At 34.1% G+C, this 16,664-nt stretch overlaps 2 protein-coding genes across 2 annotated transcripts; one reads left to right on the top strand and one right to left on the bottom strand.

Annotated features, from left to right (window-relative positions):
* The first annotated feature begins 226 nt into the window (after positions 1-226).
* On the top strand, positions 227-7,031 carry LOC145066334 (putative WRKY transcription factor 57). The gene is made up of 4 exons (XM_079013564.1): positions 227-748; positions 1,688-1,831; positions 2,201-2,600; positions 6,727-7,031. Exons 1-3 carry the CDS (start codon positions 378-380, stop codon positions 2,583-2,585), a joined length of 900 nt encoding a protein of 299 aa, XP_078869690.1. The 5' UTR covers positions 227-377; the 3' UTR covers positions 2,586-2,600; positions 6,727-7,031.
* A 631-nt stretch (positions 7,032-7,662) lies between these two features.
* Positions 7,663-11,338, bottom strand: LOC145066989 (uncharacterized). The gene is made up of 3 exons (XM_079014222.1): positions 11,070-11,338; positions 10,199-10,957; positions 7,663-7,687 (listed from the first exon to the last, which is right to left on the bottom strand). The coding sequence occupies exons 1-3, from the start codon at positions 11,336-11,338 to the stop codon at positions 7,663-7,665; spliced, it is 1,053 nt and encodes a 350-aa protein (XP_078870348.1).
* Positions 11,339-16,664: the final 5,326 nt, after the last annotated feature.

Raw genomic sequence — 16,664 nt, 5'->3', positions numbered from 1 at the left:
TATAAATCGACAAAAAGTTAAAAAAAAAAATAATAATAATAAACTAATAATGATACTAATAATAATAATAATCTGCAGGAGGTTAAGAATCTTGATGATCCAACGTAATAATTTACTAGTTTTTAATTTTTTACTGTATGTACTGAATTAAAGTTGAAACTACGCGCGTAAATTCCATCACCTGTACTGTTTAAAGTGACGACGGTTGTTTTTATTTTTTTAGCTTATCCTTTTCTCCATTTCACTTGACGTTTCACACAAGCCAGAGAACCTTTTTTCTACGCGTTATCATCCTCACTCACTCTCTCTCTCCTAAAACCCTAAATTCTCTTTCTAAAAGCTTCTTCAAATCCCCTCTTCTTCATCGGAATCAATATATGGATGATGACAGCAGTATCGATCCACTCTCCGGAGACTCTACCTGGACGCTCCCCGGTGATTACAGCTTCTTCGGGATTACCGATACAAGAGACAACAACATATTGAGCGAGTTCGGATGGAACTTCCATCCTCCAGCACCGGTGTTAGATCGGATGGATTCCGGCGGTAGTTGTGGTGTTCCGGAGGAGATTAATCCTACTACTAGTCCAGTTCCGGTTCATTCTCAGGTTGGATCCGTTGAAAACGTAAGAGACGTATCTATGTCAAATCCGTTGGTTTCTACCAGCTCTTCCGAGGATCGACCGGAGTCTTCTGCAGCTTCCGGTGATGCCGCTTCCGGTGGTCAACCGCCATCTTCGGACACAGGGTGAGTATGTGGTAGTGGTATACAGCGGAAACTACCATACACTATCAATGCCTTCATCTCTTCACATATGAGAATCGATTTTGTAGTGTTTGTTTCAGATGTAGCAATTACTTTATATGAAAAGAAGATTTAGCGCTGAGTTTTTTGGAAAAAAGTTGAAAGTAGTTATTATTTTAAAGGAATACGAATTCTTCTGTGTCATCCGTACTTGTAATTTTTGATGGCACCCACCATATTTGTTCGATAGCCATTACTAAAAGCTGTTCACGCAAGTTGCGATGGCATTTCTGTAAATATTTAGACAAATGAAGCTATAGGGTCTTTCTTTTCTATTTTCCACCACTATTGAGCGTGAACTCCGCCGCTATTGCGGCGGAAATGGCGTGGGTCTAGCGTTAGCGATGGCGTGCTGTTTTTGGCATCTTTTTTCCACATAAAATAACGCCAGAAAATCGGTGTATATATATATATATATTTATTTATTTATGATTGATTTTTTTTTTTTTTTTTTTTTAACTTGCCGATTTTGAAACAAGAAAAAGTGAGTAATTTTTTATGCTTCACTTTTGCTTTTTCAGATTATTGTGAGTGACCTGAACTTGAACTGACAAGCATGGCCCCGTAGCTAGCTAGGAAATTGCACAAAAGTTGCTCGAGATGTAATGCATCTAAATCTTCTCGCAATGTGTTTCTTGCCATGCTTTTACGTCAACTAAATTAAATTTTCTCCATACTTTCTAATAAATGAGTTTTTAATTAAATCCCAAAAATCATATGTCTCATTCAATCTCAAATCAAGTGTTAATACATTAGGTATATATATATATATATATATCATATATCAATCCAATAAGCAGCTACATGGTTAATTAGAGCTTAACGTTTTATAATATAATATATACATGATCCACGTCTTACCCTAAAGTTTTTGTTTTTCAGGGGTAAAGTCAAAAAGAAAGGGCCAAAAAGAATCCGGCAACAACGATTTGCTTTCATGACCAAGAGTGAAATCGATCATCTTGAAGATGGTTACAGATGGAGAAAATATGGACAAAAAGCTGTTAAAAATAGCCCTTTTCCTAGGTACGTAATTATAATTACATTTCATTATCTCTTAAATCATACATTCTAATCATATCAAAATATAAACTTTTACTAAATAATTCCTTCTACTTAATATTCTTCTACTTAATGGATCATGATCACAACTATCAAAATCAATGAGACGAGGAAATACATATCAATAATTATGGATGAAGTCGAAAACAGGAGGAAATTTTATTTTCCAAACTTTATATCTTTAATTTACCTCTTTCATCAGGGATCCAGTTTTTAAAACTGCTATTTTTGGTGTATATAGGTACACCATGATTTCCCAATATAGATAGCTTGCTTTATAATATTCTAAATGTAGCCCTCTTTATTTTATTTTTTTAAACAATTGTTTTGAAGGAGCTACTACCGATGCACAAATAGCAAATGCACTGTGAAGAAAAGAGTTGAACGTTCATCAACAGATCCTACAACTGTAATCACAACATATGAAGGTCAACATTGTCACCACACAGTAGGGTTTCCAAGAGGATTATTAAATCACGAAAATGCATATTCAAGATTGTTGGCTTCTCATCATTCAACTACACACCAAGTTATATATCCAAGAACACCATTGCCAAATCTTGGTGCCTCTAAATTACAACCAAAAGTAGAATCTAATGAAGCTGCAGATTTTAATCATCGTCATTCTGATGAAAAACCTCAAGAATCATTTCAAGATTCTCGTTTAGATCATCAAGGCTTGCTTGGGGATATTGTGCCTACAATTATGCGCAACTGACTATATATATAAAAGGTACGTACGTGTTTGCTAATTTCATTTAATTAAAACCTTGTTTTTAAATTGGAGAGTTTAATTAGTTTATTTATTTATTTATTATTTCTTTTTACATGCTGGCTTAATCCACATGTTAGTCCTTGATGTTTTAGGGTCCCTTTGGTAGACCCTTTGAAAAGATAAGGGGCGCAGTAGTCTCATAAAACGGTACTGATTTTAAATTAAGAGTCTAGTACGTAGGAGTCAGGGGAAATGTAGAAATTAGGTGAAAATATAAAAAATCTAATTGGTATCTTCTTCTTTTTATAGGTTCTTAATTAGTATTGAAAAGGCTCTTGAATTCTTATACTAGAGTACATTTTATTCAGAAGTGTTTTTGTAAAATAAAGTTTATGTTTTTTGTTTCTCATATATATCATTTAACAATACATCAATTTACCTTATTATCTATATCAGGATTCAAAATCTTTGTTTTCTTTTCACAGTTAATATATGTAGTTAAAAAGTTTATAATACTTTATTTTACTTCCAGATATCAAATATTAAGCGTGTTAATAGCGGTTATATTATACATTTTTTTTATAACATAAAAGTGATGTTTTTTTTAACTATATAATATCAAATAATTTTATTTCTTAAAAATGATAAATTAATTAAAATGGCTAAAAAATTTTTAGTTAATCATTTAAGAATATTATGATAATCGACATTTTTAAAATGAAATTAATCAGAAAGATATTATCATAAATTATAAAAATAATAAATCATGGTATAGATTAACCATAATCGATAGATGATTTGAGAATTACTTTTCTATTGTAATCTAACCTAAACACATTCGATCCAAATAATATGTTACTTTTTTTTTTATTTATTTTAATAAAAACCATGTGACTAGCTAGCTATAAACATGTGCATCACATTATCCTGTAAAAATTGTTGCCTAATTAATGTTGTATTACATTCATCTTAAAGTAAACATAACAATATACATAATAATTATTCAGCAATGAAGTTATACATGACTCACCCGAGTAAATATTTATGTTTTTATTTTGTTAAAAAAATATAAACTAAGTTGTTTTTTTAGTATATATCTAATTTCTAAGCCATATTTATATGTAATGGTTGTGGTATCTAACATCTTTGACTCAGTTAAACTATAGTCAGTGCAAAATACACACATATATATGGTCCCGAAATGTTTCAAGTCTTTTGACATGTCTTTTCATTTTTAACGATAACATTTAAGAGGTAATGCAATCATTAAAATGATTTGAACTACTTATTTATATATTCATGTTTTGACTTCAAACAAGTTATATTCCCATAGATCGACAACTGTTTTTGTACACATACATAATTTCTACTTGTGCATGGCATTATATCATCAGTTTGTTATATTTATCATGCATTTATATACGCTTTAAATCACACCCAGAAATTTTTATAAATGTTGATAATTATTTACACTCAACATTTAACACTTTTGTCACCTAAAGATGCTCCTAGACCTTGTACTTCTTGTAGTAGCCAAGATGCATGCACCTTTCAAAGCCCACAAAGATAAATGGTCCTTACTCTACCTTCAATATGGTCCACTGGTCCTATCTCCTATGAAATTGATTGATAATCATTGTGCATACTATTATATATGCATTTATTTTTAAACAAAGATGAACAGAAATAATTTAAATTAAAACCCTTAAACTTTTAACTGTTACTATCTACCATGTGTCATAATTAATTCATAAATTTAATCATGTTAAATGATTCATGAATATTAAAACCTTCTTTTGTGATGTTAGCTAGTCCTAAGACTTGTATAATGTTCTTGCCATTTTTTTTGAACAATTTTCTGATGTGCCGTTTATCATGCTTAATTTGTTTTGGAGTTGTTAATTAGTTTACCCCCCAAAAGGGTACACATGTCAGGAACCTAGATTTAATAGTTTTTTAGTACAAGGTGGATATCATTTTCAAAGATATACATGATTCCCTTTTCTAGAAGAAATGAGCACCAATACCCTATTGGTGCCTCTTATTTTAATCCCATTATCAAAACTCATTTCGTACTTAAACATTGTCATCAAATATATCTATACGAACGTACAACATGATTTCTTTTATTATATAAATACAGATAAACGTCATCGCATTTGGTATTATATTGTTTATGTGTATTACTTTTTATGTTATATAACCTTTTTTATGTGTTTTTTAGTCTAAACAGTCGTATAATGTTACTATTAATTATAATCTATGCTACTTGTAATAATAGTATAAGAAAAATTATATTAATGATATATAAATTAAGTTCAACTTTTGGGTTCTGAACTTATTAATAATATCATCTTGTAATTTAAAACATAGTAACAAACCTAAATGTATGTTATAAACGTACTATTTCATTTAATAAAAATATTTTTGTTACTACTTTGACAATAACTTCTAAATTAGTTATTTAAGAATAACTTGTTTTGGTTATAATCTTTTAATTTAAATTTTATAAACCATTTTGAAAGATACTAGTCAAATTTATAAAATGCTAACAAGTATAAGACTAATATTGAAAATCTATATATACCACTTAAAAAATATATTTGAAATTACTTTTAGTGTTCAGAGTATCATAATGGTATATTTGGTATGATATAATGATATCATAAAAGAATAAAAGAATGGAAATAAGTAGTAGTAAGACACAAGATAATGGATCTGATTCTTAAATTTTGTTGTCATGTTTGGTTTACTCCAAGAAAGAGTATAATAAATCATTTAAAAATATTGTTTGTTATGTATGAATAAAAATTTAAAATAATAAAACATAACTAAACAAGAAAACAATATTTTATAAAAATAAACTATAACAAAGTTAAAAGTATATTTTAAAATAAGCTGAAGGTAAGGATTTAAAGTATATATTAAATGTATTTCATATACTTAAAAAGGAATTATATTTCATCCAAAAAGTTGTTTAAAAATAAATACCATGATATCTTGAAGTAATATAATCATAAAAAATATTTACACTTAGAAAATAAAACAATAATAATAATTGTTATTAATATTATTTGAGTTATATGAGTAAGCATAATTATAATAAAAAAAATATAATTTCATTGGCTCTGGAAATAACAGACCACATCTCTTAGAATAAAAAACAAAAAATTCAAAAGGATCTAAATTAATTCTCAAATTTCATTCATTTATGGTAAACAAACATCTAGTTTTTTTCATTTTGTCTCTATTCTATTTCATTCTTTCATTACTGCATAGGTTGAAAATGAATATATATATATATATATATATATATATATATATATATATATATATATATATATATATATATATATTAAAGGTTTCGTTGCCAAAAATCAAGTTGGTTAACTTTAGTATAGGAGGGATGGGTAAAAAAAAAAAGTGTTCTTGCATGCTAATGGTAATAGCGGGCACAAGAAGCTTTCTAATGGCTATGTTTAAAGATTGTAAAGTTGCATTGTAACTCTAAAAAGTATAGCCTAAGCTCAAAGAAAACAATTTAGTACGAGCCTAGAAGAATGATGTATTTTGATGATCCTAGGATAGTACATAGATCAAATCATTATTTTTTCTAGATTGAACTCTAGTAATAATTGAGGTTATTCTTGTATGTATTTGCGCTTGTGTTCTTACATGTGGCTATAGACCTAAACTAGGGGTAGATTCCTTCTTGGAAAACTCATCTTTTGTCATGTTATCTGCCTAACTACTTCTTTTTCTTTCCTTATGTTTTCATCTTCATTTTTTGCTTAGCTAGCGAGTTCATATGTATGTGAATTGTCATGGATTATATAGGATAATGTACAATGATGCTTTTACAAGTTATCCTTTTCTAGTTTAGAAAAAAGGGGAAAATTTTATGTTTTTTTTTCAACTTTAATCTATTTACATCTTTTAGCGAGGGAAGAATTATCGAGAACAAGTCCGTGTCATATTTAAATCAGTCTCCTTTCGATACATGATAAATGCATGATACGACTGTATCTTCTATCATATACTATATAAATATTTTTTTACACATCATAATATGCAACACATAAATGGTTAGAAATTGACATAGAATATGTAATTAATTTAACGGGTGAACGTTTTTTTTAAGCAGTTACAGATGGTAGATTGGGATTGCACTCCAAGTTATCCACCAGAGACTCGTCAATTTTAGGTATTACAAAAGTTCGAACTTTTGATGGAGATGCATTGACTAAAAAAGGTTTTAGTCTACTCAATTGTTTATTCATTCTCTTCTTTCAACTAAGTGACTAACCCTCTCTCATATTCAAGTTTTCACTTTTAAGTGTATTAAACCCAAGGATTTTATATAATTGTTATGTATATGTAATAACATTAGGTTATTGTAATATAATTATCCACCGAAAAGTGTTGGTATTTTAAGTTCCTTTTGATAAAGTACAAATATTATAGTGATATGTTAGAAATAAAAAATGAAGAGAGTTGGGAGTAGAAATTGCATGAGAAAGAGAAAGGGTGTGGGGTAATTGGAGTAGTTGATGCATGAAATGATTGGTAGTTTGATGTAGAGAAGTGTGCGCCTGATAACTGTCAATATCGGGTGGATTTCGATGTTGCTTCAAAAATTTGTCAGCCGACAGTATATATTCTTCCTTTTCCCTCTTTTTTACCCCTTTTTACATCATGCCGACAGGCCCTTTTTACCTTTTCTAATATTTCTACTTCTTTTTAAACCAAAAACTAACCACTTCTATTTCTTAGAGCATTGGGTGTGGGCAACAAGGTGTAACACCAAGTTGTGCCATCTCACATGTCACCTAAGCTAATGGTGTTATGACACCAAGTGGAAAAATGGGCAACAAGATGCAACACCAACTTTTTGAAAATACATATTTTTATTTTTATTTTGTTTTTTTTTACTATTTCGTTTTTTTTTATACTTTTTTTTTCCATTTTATAATTTATTTTTTATTTATTTCGATTTTTTTTAAATTGATACAAATATTTTTTAAATATAAATAATAAATAAAACATAATGTTTAAAAATTATAAAAAAAATTAAAAATTTTTAAAGATTAAAATTAACATAAAGGCTAAATTACACATGATATCCAAAAACAAAAAAAGAAATAACATCCAAATTCAAAAAAAAAAAGACAACGCTATTCATTATCGTTATTGTTACCATAGAAGATATAATCCGTCAAATCCTCTCGAAGTTGTCTGTGTTTATTTGTGTCCTGAATGTCAACAACGCGATGCAAATAATCTGCTGTTCCTGGTTGAAACTAAACGTGTCTGGGCTCTGTTGGGATATAGTGTGCAATATTTCTCCCTTTATCTTCTACTTGTAACACCCAAAGTCTTGAAAGTCCATAAAGTAAAGGAAACCCTAGATTTAAGGGGGACTCGGCGAGTCCAAGGAGGAACTCGGCGAGTCCGAGCGGGATCCGAGTCGAGGAGTAAGTGACCGACTCGGCGAGTCGGCCAAGGTGACTTGGCGAGTCTGGTCTGTGCGAGGAAAACCCTAAATCTGGGGCTTGGAGCCTATTTAATCGCCTCATTCTTCTTCCTAGGGCTCCTTTGCTGTCTCTTACACCCAGAACGCCGCACCCTAAGCCTCCATTGTGTTCATTCAAGCTTTTAGCCTTTTTTTGGGTGGTTTTAAGGAAGAAGAAGAAGGGGGAATCTTTGAAGCATCAAGGAGTCGCCTTGGATCCGAAGTTTGGGGATCATTTCAGAGCATTTGAAGGTATTAAGTCGTTTCTCTCCTCCAGATTTTCCTTGGTTATGAGTTTTGGGGCTTTTAGGCCATGTTTAAGATCAATCTCGAGCTTGAGGTCCAGATCTGAGGTTGCTACCTCAGATCCATGCTTGTTTTGGTTTAGAATCCCGTAAAGTATCAGTCATTGAGTGGATTATGGAGCCTCTTGGTCTTAAACCCTAGTTTTTGGTGCATTTTGCCTAGATCTCCCTCTCTACACGTAAAGTTTGCAACTTTACGTGAGGAGTAGGCTTGGGAAGAGTAGATCTACGATTTGGAGTCCCTGCATGACTCGAAAGTCCTCTGCATGTTGTGGAACCGAATGGACTCGACGAGTCCTTCGAGTGGACTCGGCGAGTAGCTTGAAGATGAGGAAGAACTCGACGAGTGGGATGAACAGCTCGTCGAGTCGGATGAAGATGGGCATGAACTCGGCGAGTTGGATAAACAACTCGGCGAGTTGGTTGGAGATTGCCTTGTGCTCGGCGAGTCTGTTATTGGACTCGACGAGTCAGGTCGCGTGGTCCCAAACCCTTCGAGTTAAGTCTCGAGTCAGCGAGTCGAGCCAGGACTCAGTGAGTTGATCAGGTCAGGATTCGGGAATCAGTAGACTCGGCGAGTCAGGGGCTGACTCGGCGAGTCAAGTCGCGATCAGAAGGACTTTGAGCATAAGAACTCGGCGAGTCAGTAGGTGGACTCGGCGAGTAGGGTTGACATGGAAGGTTGACTTTGACCAGGACTTTGACTTGGACCAGAGTTGACTTGGTTAGCTGTCGGGGGTCAGTTAGACTAAGTATTGCGTTGTTATTGATAGCTCAGGGAGCCAGTAGAGCAGGAGTTCAGTGAGTGGTCGGGCAGCAGCTAGTGGAATCATCAGCAAGTTCAGCCAGTGCAGGTGAGTTTCCCTTTGTATGAATGGGTCTACGGCCACAATGCCGGCCCATGTAGTTATGAGTAGAAGACCCGGGGGTTAGCCCTAGGCACAGTATGCTAGTATGATATTCGGACGAGGTCCAATGATAGAGGGCGGGTGCCCAAGGAATGGTTTATGCGATAGTTTATACTTGTTGTCTGTGTGATACTTGTATGTGCCTGGTAGGGAGGTGAGGGTGGGCGAGGTCCCGTATCTCACCAATAGCAGAGTGTGGATGGTGTTCCACATCTCAGTAGCAGCAGTCCAGGGGCGAGGCCCAAGTTAGGAAAGGAGTGAGGATGGGCTAGGCCCGTATCTCACTATCAGCAGGAGTATGGACGAGGTTCCATGACTCATCCGTAGCAGGGCACGGGCGGGGCCCAGAGATAGGCAAGGCCTTAGAGCAAGAGCTGTTAGTATATGTTTAGCTTATGTGATGTTATGTGATATGTTTATGTGCTATTATATGTTAGTGGGCGAGGCCCTGTGACAGGCGAGGCCTAAGTGAAACAGATCTGTATCCGAGCGGGGCTCGAAGCCAGACGGGGCCTGGAGCGGCGGGGCCGTTGTATCGGGCGAGGCCCGAGGTAGGGGCGAGGCCCAGGATAGCGGGCGTGGCCCAGTATGTGCAGTATGTGGTAAGGTGGGGAACTCACTAAGCTTCGTGCTTACGGTTTTCAGTTTTGTTTTTAGGTACTTCCGGTAGCGGAGGGAGGAGCTCGGGGTGATCGCATGGCACACACCATAGATTTGTCAGCCTGGGAATGTTTACTCTGATAATAAACATGTGTTTTGAAAACTTATACTCAGATTATGTTTTGGAATGATGTCTTTGCTTAAAGTAATGTTTTATTAAAAAGAAATTTTTGGTCTTGAATTTTGGGATGTTACACTACTACCATGTTATGCATTATGATACATGCATACATGATATATCGTAAAGTTTCTAAATCCAATGGTCGTGCTGCATGTTCGACTATATGCCACTTCGCCTTCAGCACTCCAAAAGCACGTTCCACATCCTTACGTGCTCCTTCTTGTCTTCTCTTAAAAAATTTGTCTCGTTCTTCAACCGGGTGGCGGAATGCCTTCACGAATGTGGAATACTGAGGATATATTCCATCTGTAAGGTAATACCCATATTTGTATTCGTTTCCATTCACCGTGAAAGGAGCATCCGGGACTTTTCCATTCAAAAGATCGTCGAATATTGGCGACTGATCAAGAACGTTGACGTCGTTGTTGGAACCCGCAACCCCAAAAAATGCATGCCAAATCCATAAATCTTGAGAAGCGACGGCCTCTAACACCAATGAAGGTGATCCGTGATAACCACTTGCGTATTGCCCTTTCCATGCTACCGGACAATTTTTCCATTTCCAGTGTGTGCAATCAATACTTCCGATCATTCCGGGAAACCCATGACGTTCTTCATGCGCCGCATACAATTCTTGCAAATCATGCAACGAAGGTTTCCGCAAATACACGTCTCCAAAAGTTTCAACAACACCCCTTGACAATGTATACAAACTCTCTCTTGCGGTTCTTTCGGACATTCTCATATAGTCGTCCATGGTGTCGAGTGACTCCCCCATAGCCATCAAACGAATGGCCGCAACACATTTCTGCAAGGTTGTAAACCCCCGTCTACCTCTAGCATCATATCTTAATTGAAAAAATTCGTACCTAAACATAAATTAACTACAGTTTAAAAATATATTGCATATGTTGTAAAATTAAAGAAACGTGTAGTACATTTTTATTTATTTGGTATAAAAATATGGTAAACAAATGATACCGGCTTTCCAAGGTGTTGGCGATTCGTAAGAACACATCCCTACTCAAACGAAATCTTCTTTTGAAGTCCTTCGCCCCGTATACACAATTATCCGCAAAGTAATCGCGATATAGATGTTCGTGTCCTTCCTCGCGATTTCTGTTTAACATCGCACGTCTTGTTAGTAGCGGGTCTGGGTCTGGTTGTAACAGGTCGGTAATGTGATAATGATACATCATCCTAAAGAAAATATCGTCATCTGAATCATCGGACGAGTCGAAAGGATCCATATTTTTTTTGAAGATAATTGAAAGTATGTAGAGAGGATAAGAGAAAGTGTGTGAAAATTTTAAATAAAATGAGAGTATTTATAGGATAAAATGTTTTTTTTTAATAGTTAACTTTTTTTTTCAAACCGTTGCAAATCAAACGGTCATTTTTTTTTAATTTTTCTTCGTTTCTTCCCGTCGCCACCTCAACGAGAATCACCTCGACGAGAAGCAACGAGCACGGGGGGCGGTGTTCCCCGTGTCATAACGGCGTTGAGGGGTGCCACCTCACCCCCGTTGCTTCTCGTTGGACCATACCGACTCGTCTTAATTTCTTTTAGAAAATGTTTTACATGTTAATTGTTTTGTTTTTTTAGATAAATAGTATATATATTTTGTATTCCAAAAAGTTAGACCTTTTTGAACTATAGATTTTTTTTAAGAAACACTAACAAGATAGAGAAATGGTACAACTAAATATATAATTATAATAATAATAATAATAATAATAATAATAATAATAATAATAAATAAGTAAATAAATAAAAGAAAAAACAAGAATAATACCATTTAATTAAGGTGCTGTTTGTTTTTTTTTAAAAAAACCTCTTCAGCACATGCGCAACACTTTCCCTTTCGCAGTAGTTTTTTTTGGAAGACTTCAGACTCCAAAACCTCTGCGCATGTGCTGCGTGGCGCATCAGTTGACTTGCCTTTTCAAACCTCTTCAACTTTTATTTTTTTGAAGTGTTTTTTTAGAATTTTGGTATAACTTATTTTTTTAAACTTATTTTTTTTTTAAACTTAGATTTTTTTAAACTTTTATTTACGGATTTGATACAATTTCTTTTTATTGTTTCCACAATTTTTTTTAACTTGATTTTTAAAAAAACTTTAATTTTTTTACCGTTTCTTGTTAATAATATTTCAAGTTTCAATTTCATCTTCTTTAACATGTGTAATTTTTTACGAACTTTGTAGACATCGTTTGCAATTCTTTTTTTTTTTTTTTTTTATGTTTTCTAAAATTAGTTTTTTTTCTAGAATAAAGTTGTTAGCTTCTTTTATATTTTTGTTTTTTTACATGTTTTTTAGTATTCTTTCAATGTTTTAAGATTATAATTATTTAAATTTCGATGTTGAAAACTATTTTCAGTTGATAAAATTAGTTTATTTAAGCTTTAGTTTACTGCATCAGTCTTCATATGTTAAAAAACAAACATGCTTCTTATTATGGGCTGCAGCCGTTTGTTCCACCTCTTCTGCTACAGAGGATTGTAGAGGTGGTCCGCAGACTTCACAAATTTTCGCTTCGAAAAAACAAACAGCACCTAAGAATCACGACGTAAAAGAATAATATATTTTTTTTATTTTTATATATTTGGTCATTAATTTATTTTTTCATTCACATTTATTCATTCAACTTGTTTAAATTATAAATATTACTTATGACCGGTTACTCCAAATAAACCGGAAAAATAAATTAATAAGGTAATATATTTCTCGCTTTGTACACATTTTTAATCCTTAATATATTTTTTTGCACATTTAGTTAATATTTTTTTTGATGCAAAATAAGTCATTGTAGTTTTTGTACACATTTAATACTTATGACCGGTTTCTTTAGTTTTTTCTCACGACATCCTATATAAGATAATCATTAATGAGGTGTTCAAGGTTGTTGATGCTTATAGTCACTGCGGCCTCGGTTGCTTGGTCGCTTAAGTCTTATGGTTTTGCTTAGATCTTATAGTTTTGCTTAGGTCTTGTGTTTTCTGATTTTAACGATCTTTATATCCACGTGTTTATATTTGGGGCTATTACAGCTTTTGTTTTAGATTACTCCTGTTAATAATATATATATATATTTGCTTAGGATCTTTATATCCATGCATTCCTTATGAATGTGTGTATAAGCGTTTTTTTTTATAAAATCGTAAGTAAAAATATATAACTTTTTAATGGTAGTAATCTAAATGAAAGTTGCAGTAGACTCAAACAAGAACGCGCGGATATAAGGATCTTTAAAATCCGAGATCATATGAAGAAGTTACGATGTTCAGAACGCAAGATCTAAGCCTAACCACAATACCTAAGCAACCAAACAGCCAAGGCCGCAGTGACCAAACGCATCAACATCCCCGAAAACCTCATTAATGATTTTCTCATGTATTGATTGTGTACAAAAACAACAAAGACTTATTTTGCAATAAAAAATATTAAAGACTAAATGTAAAAAAAAAAATGAAGGATCGAATGTGTACAAAGTGAGAAATATATTATCCTCTTAATTCATTTTTATCGGTTTACTTAGAGTAGCCGGTCATAAGGATTGAATGTGTACAATTTAAACAAGTTGAAGGGGTAAATGCGGACAAAAAAACTCAGTGACCAAATAAATACAAATCAAAAAATATATTACACTTTTAAGTCATTATCCCTCTAAATTATGACGTTTAGTTTTGAATTTTATCTATAAGTATGAGTTGGCTTGAATCTTACCTGCTATATTTGGGGAAGGGATAAAAGTCTGCTTTTCAACAACCGAAATTCCTTACATTCTATATGAATCGAATTGCCAAGAATAAGTCGTTGTAAAGTAATTTGGATTATTTGATAGATTTATTGGGTGACTACGCTTTAGCGTGAACTTAATACTGGAATCACATCGAACCGCTACCAAATACAAAAGTATTGTAGCAAAAAATTGTATTTTATGGCAACCAAGTACCAAACCCATAGGTACTATATGGTATAGATACTTTGACACCAATTTCATTCTAGTACCGATTTTCCAGTTTACACAAAACATGTTTAAGGATATAAAACTAGAGGTTAAGTACAACAAAACAAGATGTTATTAATGTTAATATGAACTTAAGACAACAACGTACAAATAGCAAAAAAGCAACCCAGTGGTGTTCATATTTCGATATACAATGTTTTTTTATAGAACTGGTTCAATCAGGTTAACCATCTATTGGATATTAAGTATTGACAACCGATCTAAACCAATTAATAATAGTCAATCGAACCAAAAATGTAACATCCTAAATTTATGTAACATCCGTTTCCTCAAGTACATTTCCTATATTATTTTTAAAGCCTTCATTTTATTTTAGGAAAATTGGTCCTACGCGGGGCGTAGGTAGTCACCTATGCATGGTGTAGGACAAGTCATATATGTTAGTTATGGGTTGTAACATCCCGATGATGAGGTAATTTCAATTTTAACCCTAAGCATGAATAAAAGTTGCATTCTAGTTTGTATGCATGAAAAAGGGTGTAGAATGGCCCACAGTGGCATTTTGGTAATTTTGGCCATGAGGTAGTGCGTTGAGCATATGTTGTATATGCTAGGCATACTAGGGCGGACCCTAGTACATTGGGCGTATGTAATGAAACCTCAAACCCTAATTTTTAGGGTTTAGTCCATATATAATCATCATTATAACCTCATTTATCGTTCCCTCATCAGCCTCTAACTGAGAATTCGACCTTCTAGCAAACCCTAAGTGAGAAGAGTGATTTGAGCTCATTTTGTGTGCTTTGTTGGTGTTCTTGAAGAAGAAGAAGAAGTGGTGCAAGGAACTTGAAGCTTGGAAGCAACTTAGATTTGGGATTCTTCACTTGTAAGCCACCTAAAAAAGGTAAAAAAAAGTTCATAACTTGATCACTCTATCTTGTAGATCTAGTCATTTCTTCATTTAGGGCACTTTTGGTCCCAAATATGGTGATCTTGAGCATGGCATGCTCTTAACCAAATAAGTCATCCTTTTAGACCTCATGAGGGGTCTTGAGTCATAAAAATGTGGTATTGATGCTTAGTTATTCTCCATGCATGCTTTAGAAAGTCATAAGGCATTAATAAGTTAGGATTTTGTGTATTAAGCACTTAATGGACATTTAAAGTCATAAAGTTGGAAACTTTATGGCTCTTGGTGGTATTTTGGCCTTGGATCTAAAAGTTGGAGATGAGGGCTTAATGCATTAAGATCTTATTGAGAAAAGGGAGTTCTGAGCGTACGTCGTGCATACCTCAACGTACGTCGCGTGTACGAGGTCAAACTCCCTACTACGACCAAAGCCCGAGTACGCACTGCGTATCTTCGGAGTACGCCCCGCGTATGAGCCCTGAGTTGACATGGCTAAGTTAAATCTGTTGGGTTGACTTGGTTGACTTGTTGATTTTGACCAAGGGTATTTTGGGAAAATGTTATTAATTTCGAATGAGAAATGTGTTGACACTTAGGATTTAGGTTGAGCCGGTGGTTGAAGTTAGGAGTTATTCAAACTACATTCAGATTGTAAGGTGAGTATTCCTCACTATACTTACATGTCGAAGGCACCAAGGCCGACCCATGGATTGATATCGTGGTTACCATATGTTGCTATGTTGTAGTGATCTGTTAGATTTGTATCCCGGTATATAAGATGTTGTTATGTTGTTGTGATCTGTTAGCTCTGTATGATTATCTATATTTGTCGGATTTGTGTTCATGTTAGTGTGTTGCATATGTCAACATGTTGGTTTGGGCTGAGGAGATCCTGCTTTGTGTTGTAGGTCAATACACCCAGGGACGACCGGATAGGCTGTAGGCCCTATGAGGCGATCCAGTCAGTCCGGCGGCCCGTAGAGCGGTTCAGATAGGCTATAGGCCCTACGAGGCGGTCCAATCAGTTCGACTGCTCGTGGAGTGATCCAGATAGGCTGTAGGCCCTACGAGGCTGTCCAGTCAAGTTGGATGCTCATGTTTGCATGCTTGCTTGTTATGTGGTATGTTGGTACTTTAGGAGAACTCACTAAGCATTGGCTGACAGTTTTAGTTTTGTTTAAGGTACTTCTGAGGTTCGTGGCAAGGCGAAGGCCTGACTGTAAACATCCTCATTTTATGTTGATTGGATCTTGGGAGACTCTGATTTTAAATAGTATTTTAGAAACAATGGTTTTGTAAATGCTTTTTTAGTAAATGGATTGTTTTGAAAAGTTTAAATTTTTTGTGATTTTAGAGTGTTACAAGTTGGTATTAGAGCCTTGGTTTGAGTGAATTGGAGGAGCACCCGCGTGAATCCAGGCTCAAACTAAGGGTCTGCAAAAGTTTAGAAATGATTTTCAAAATTGTTTTCAAAAGTAACTTAAGAAGGATGTGATGTGTACGATCAGTCGGAGCCAATAAGTATACCCTAGGTTACCATACTATTATTGATATTATGTTTATGTTAAAACAACATGCTAGTGATAGGCTGAAGATCTTTAGGAATTGCATGATAGAATTGCATGGCATATGATACCGATAGCCTAGGGTTATTTTTGGTATGAAATTGGCATCATTACTGTAGTTGCTTG

The sequence above is a fragment of the Lactuca serriola genome, chromosome 8, assembly GCF_051521515.1.
Source record: "Lactuca serriola cultivar US96UC23 chromosome 8, Lser_US96UC23_V15, whole genome shotgun sequence".
Classification (NCBI taxonomy): domain Eukaryota; kingdom Viridiplantae; phylum Streptophyta; class Magnoliopsida; order Asterales; family Asteraceae; genus Lactuca; species Lactuca serriola.
The sequence above is the reverse complement of the archived record's forward strand: the minus strand, read 5'-3'. Positions and strand labels throughout refer to the sequence as shown.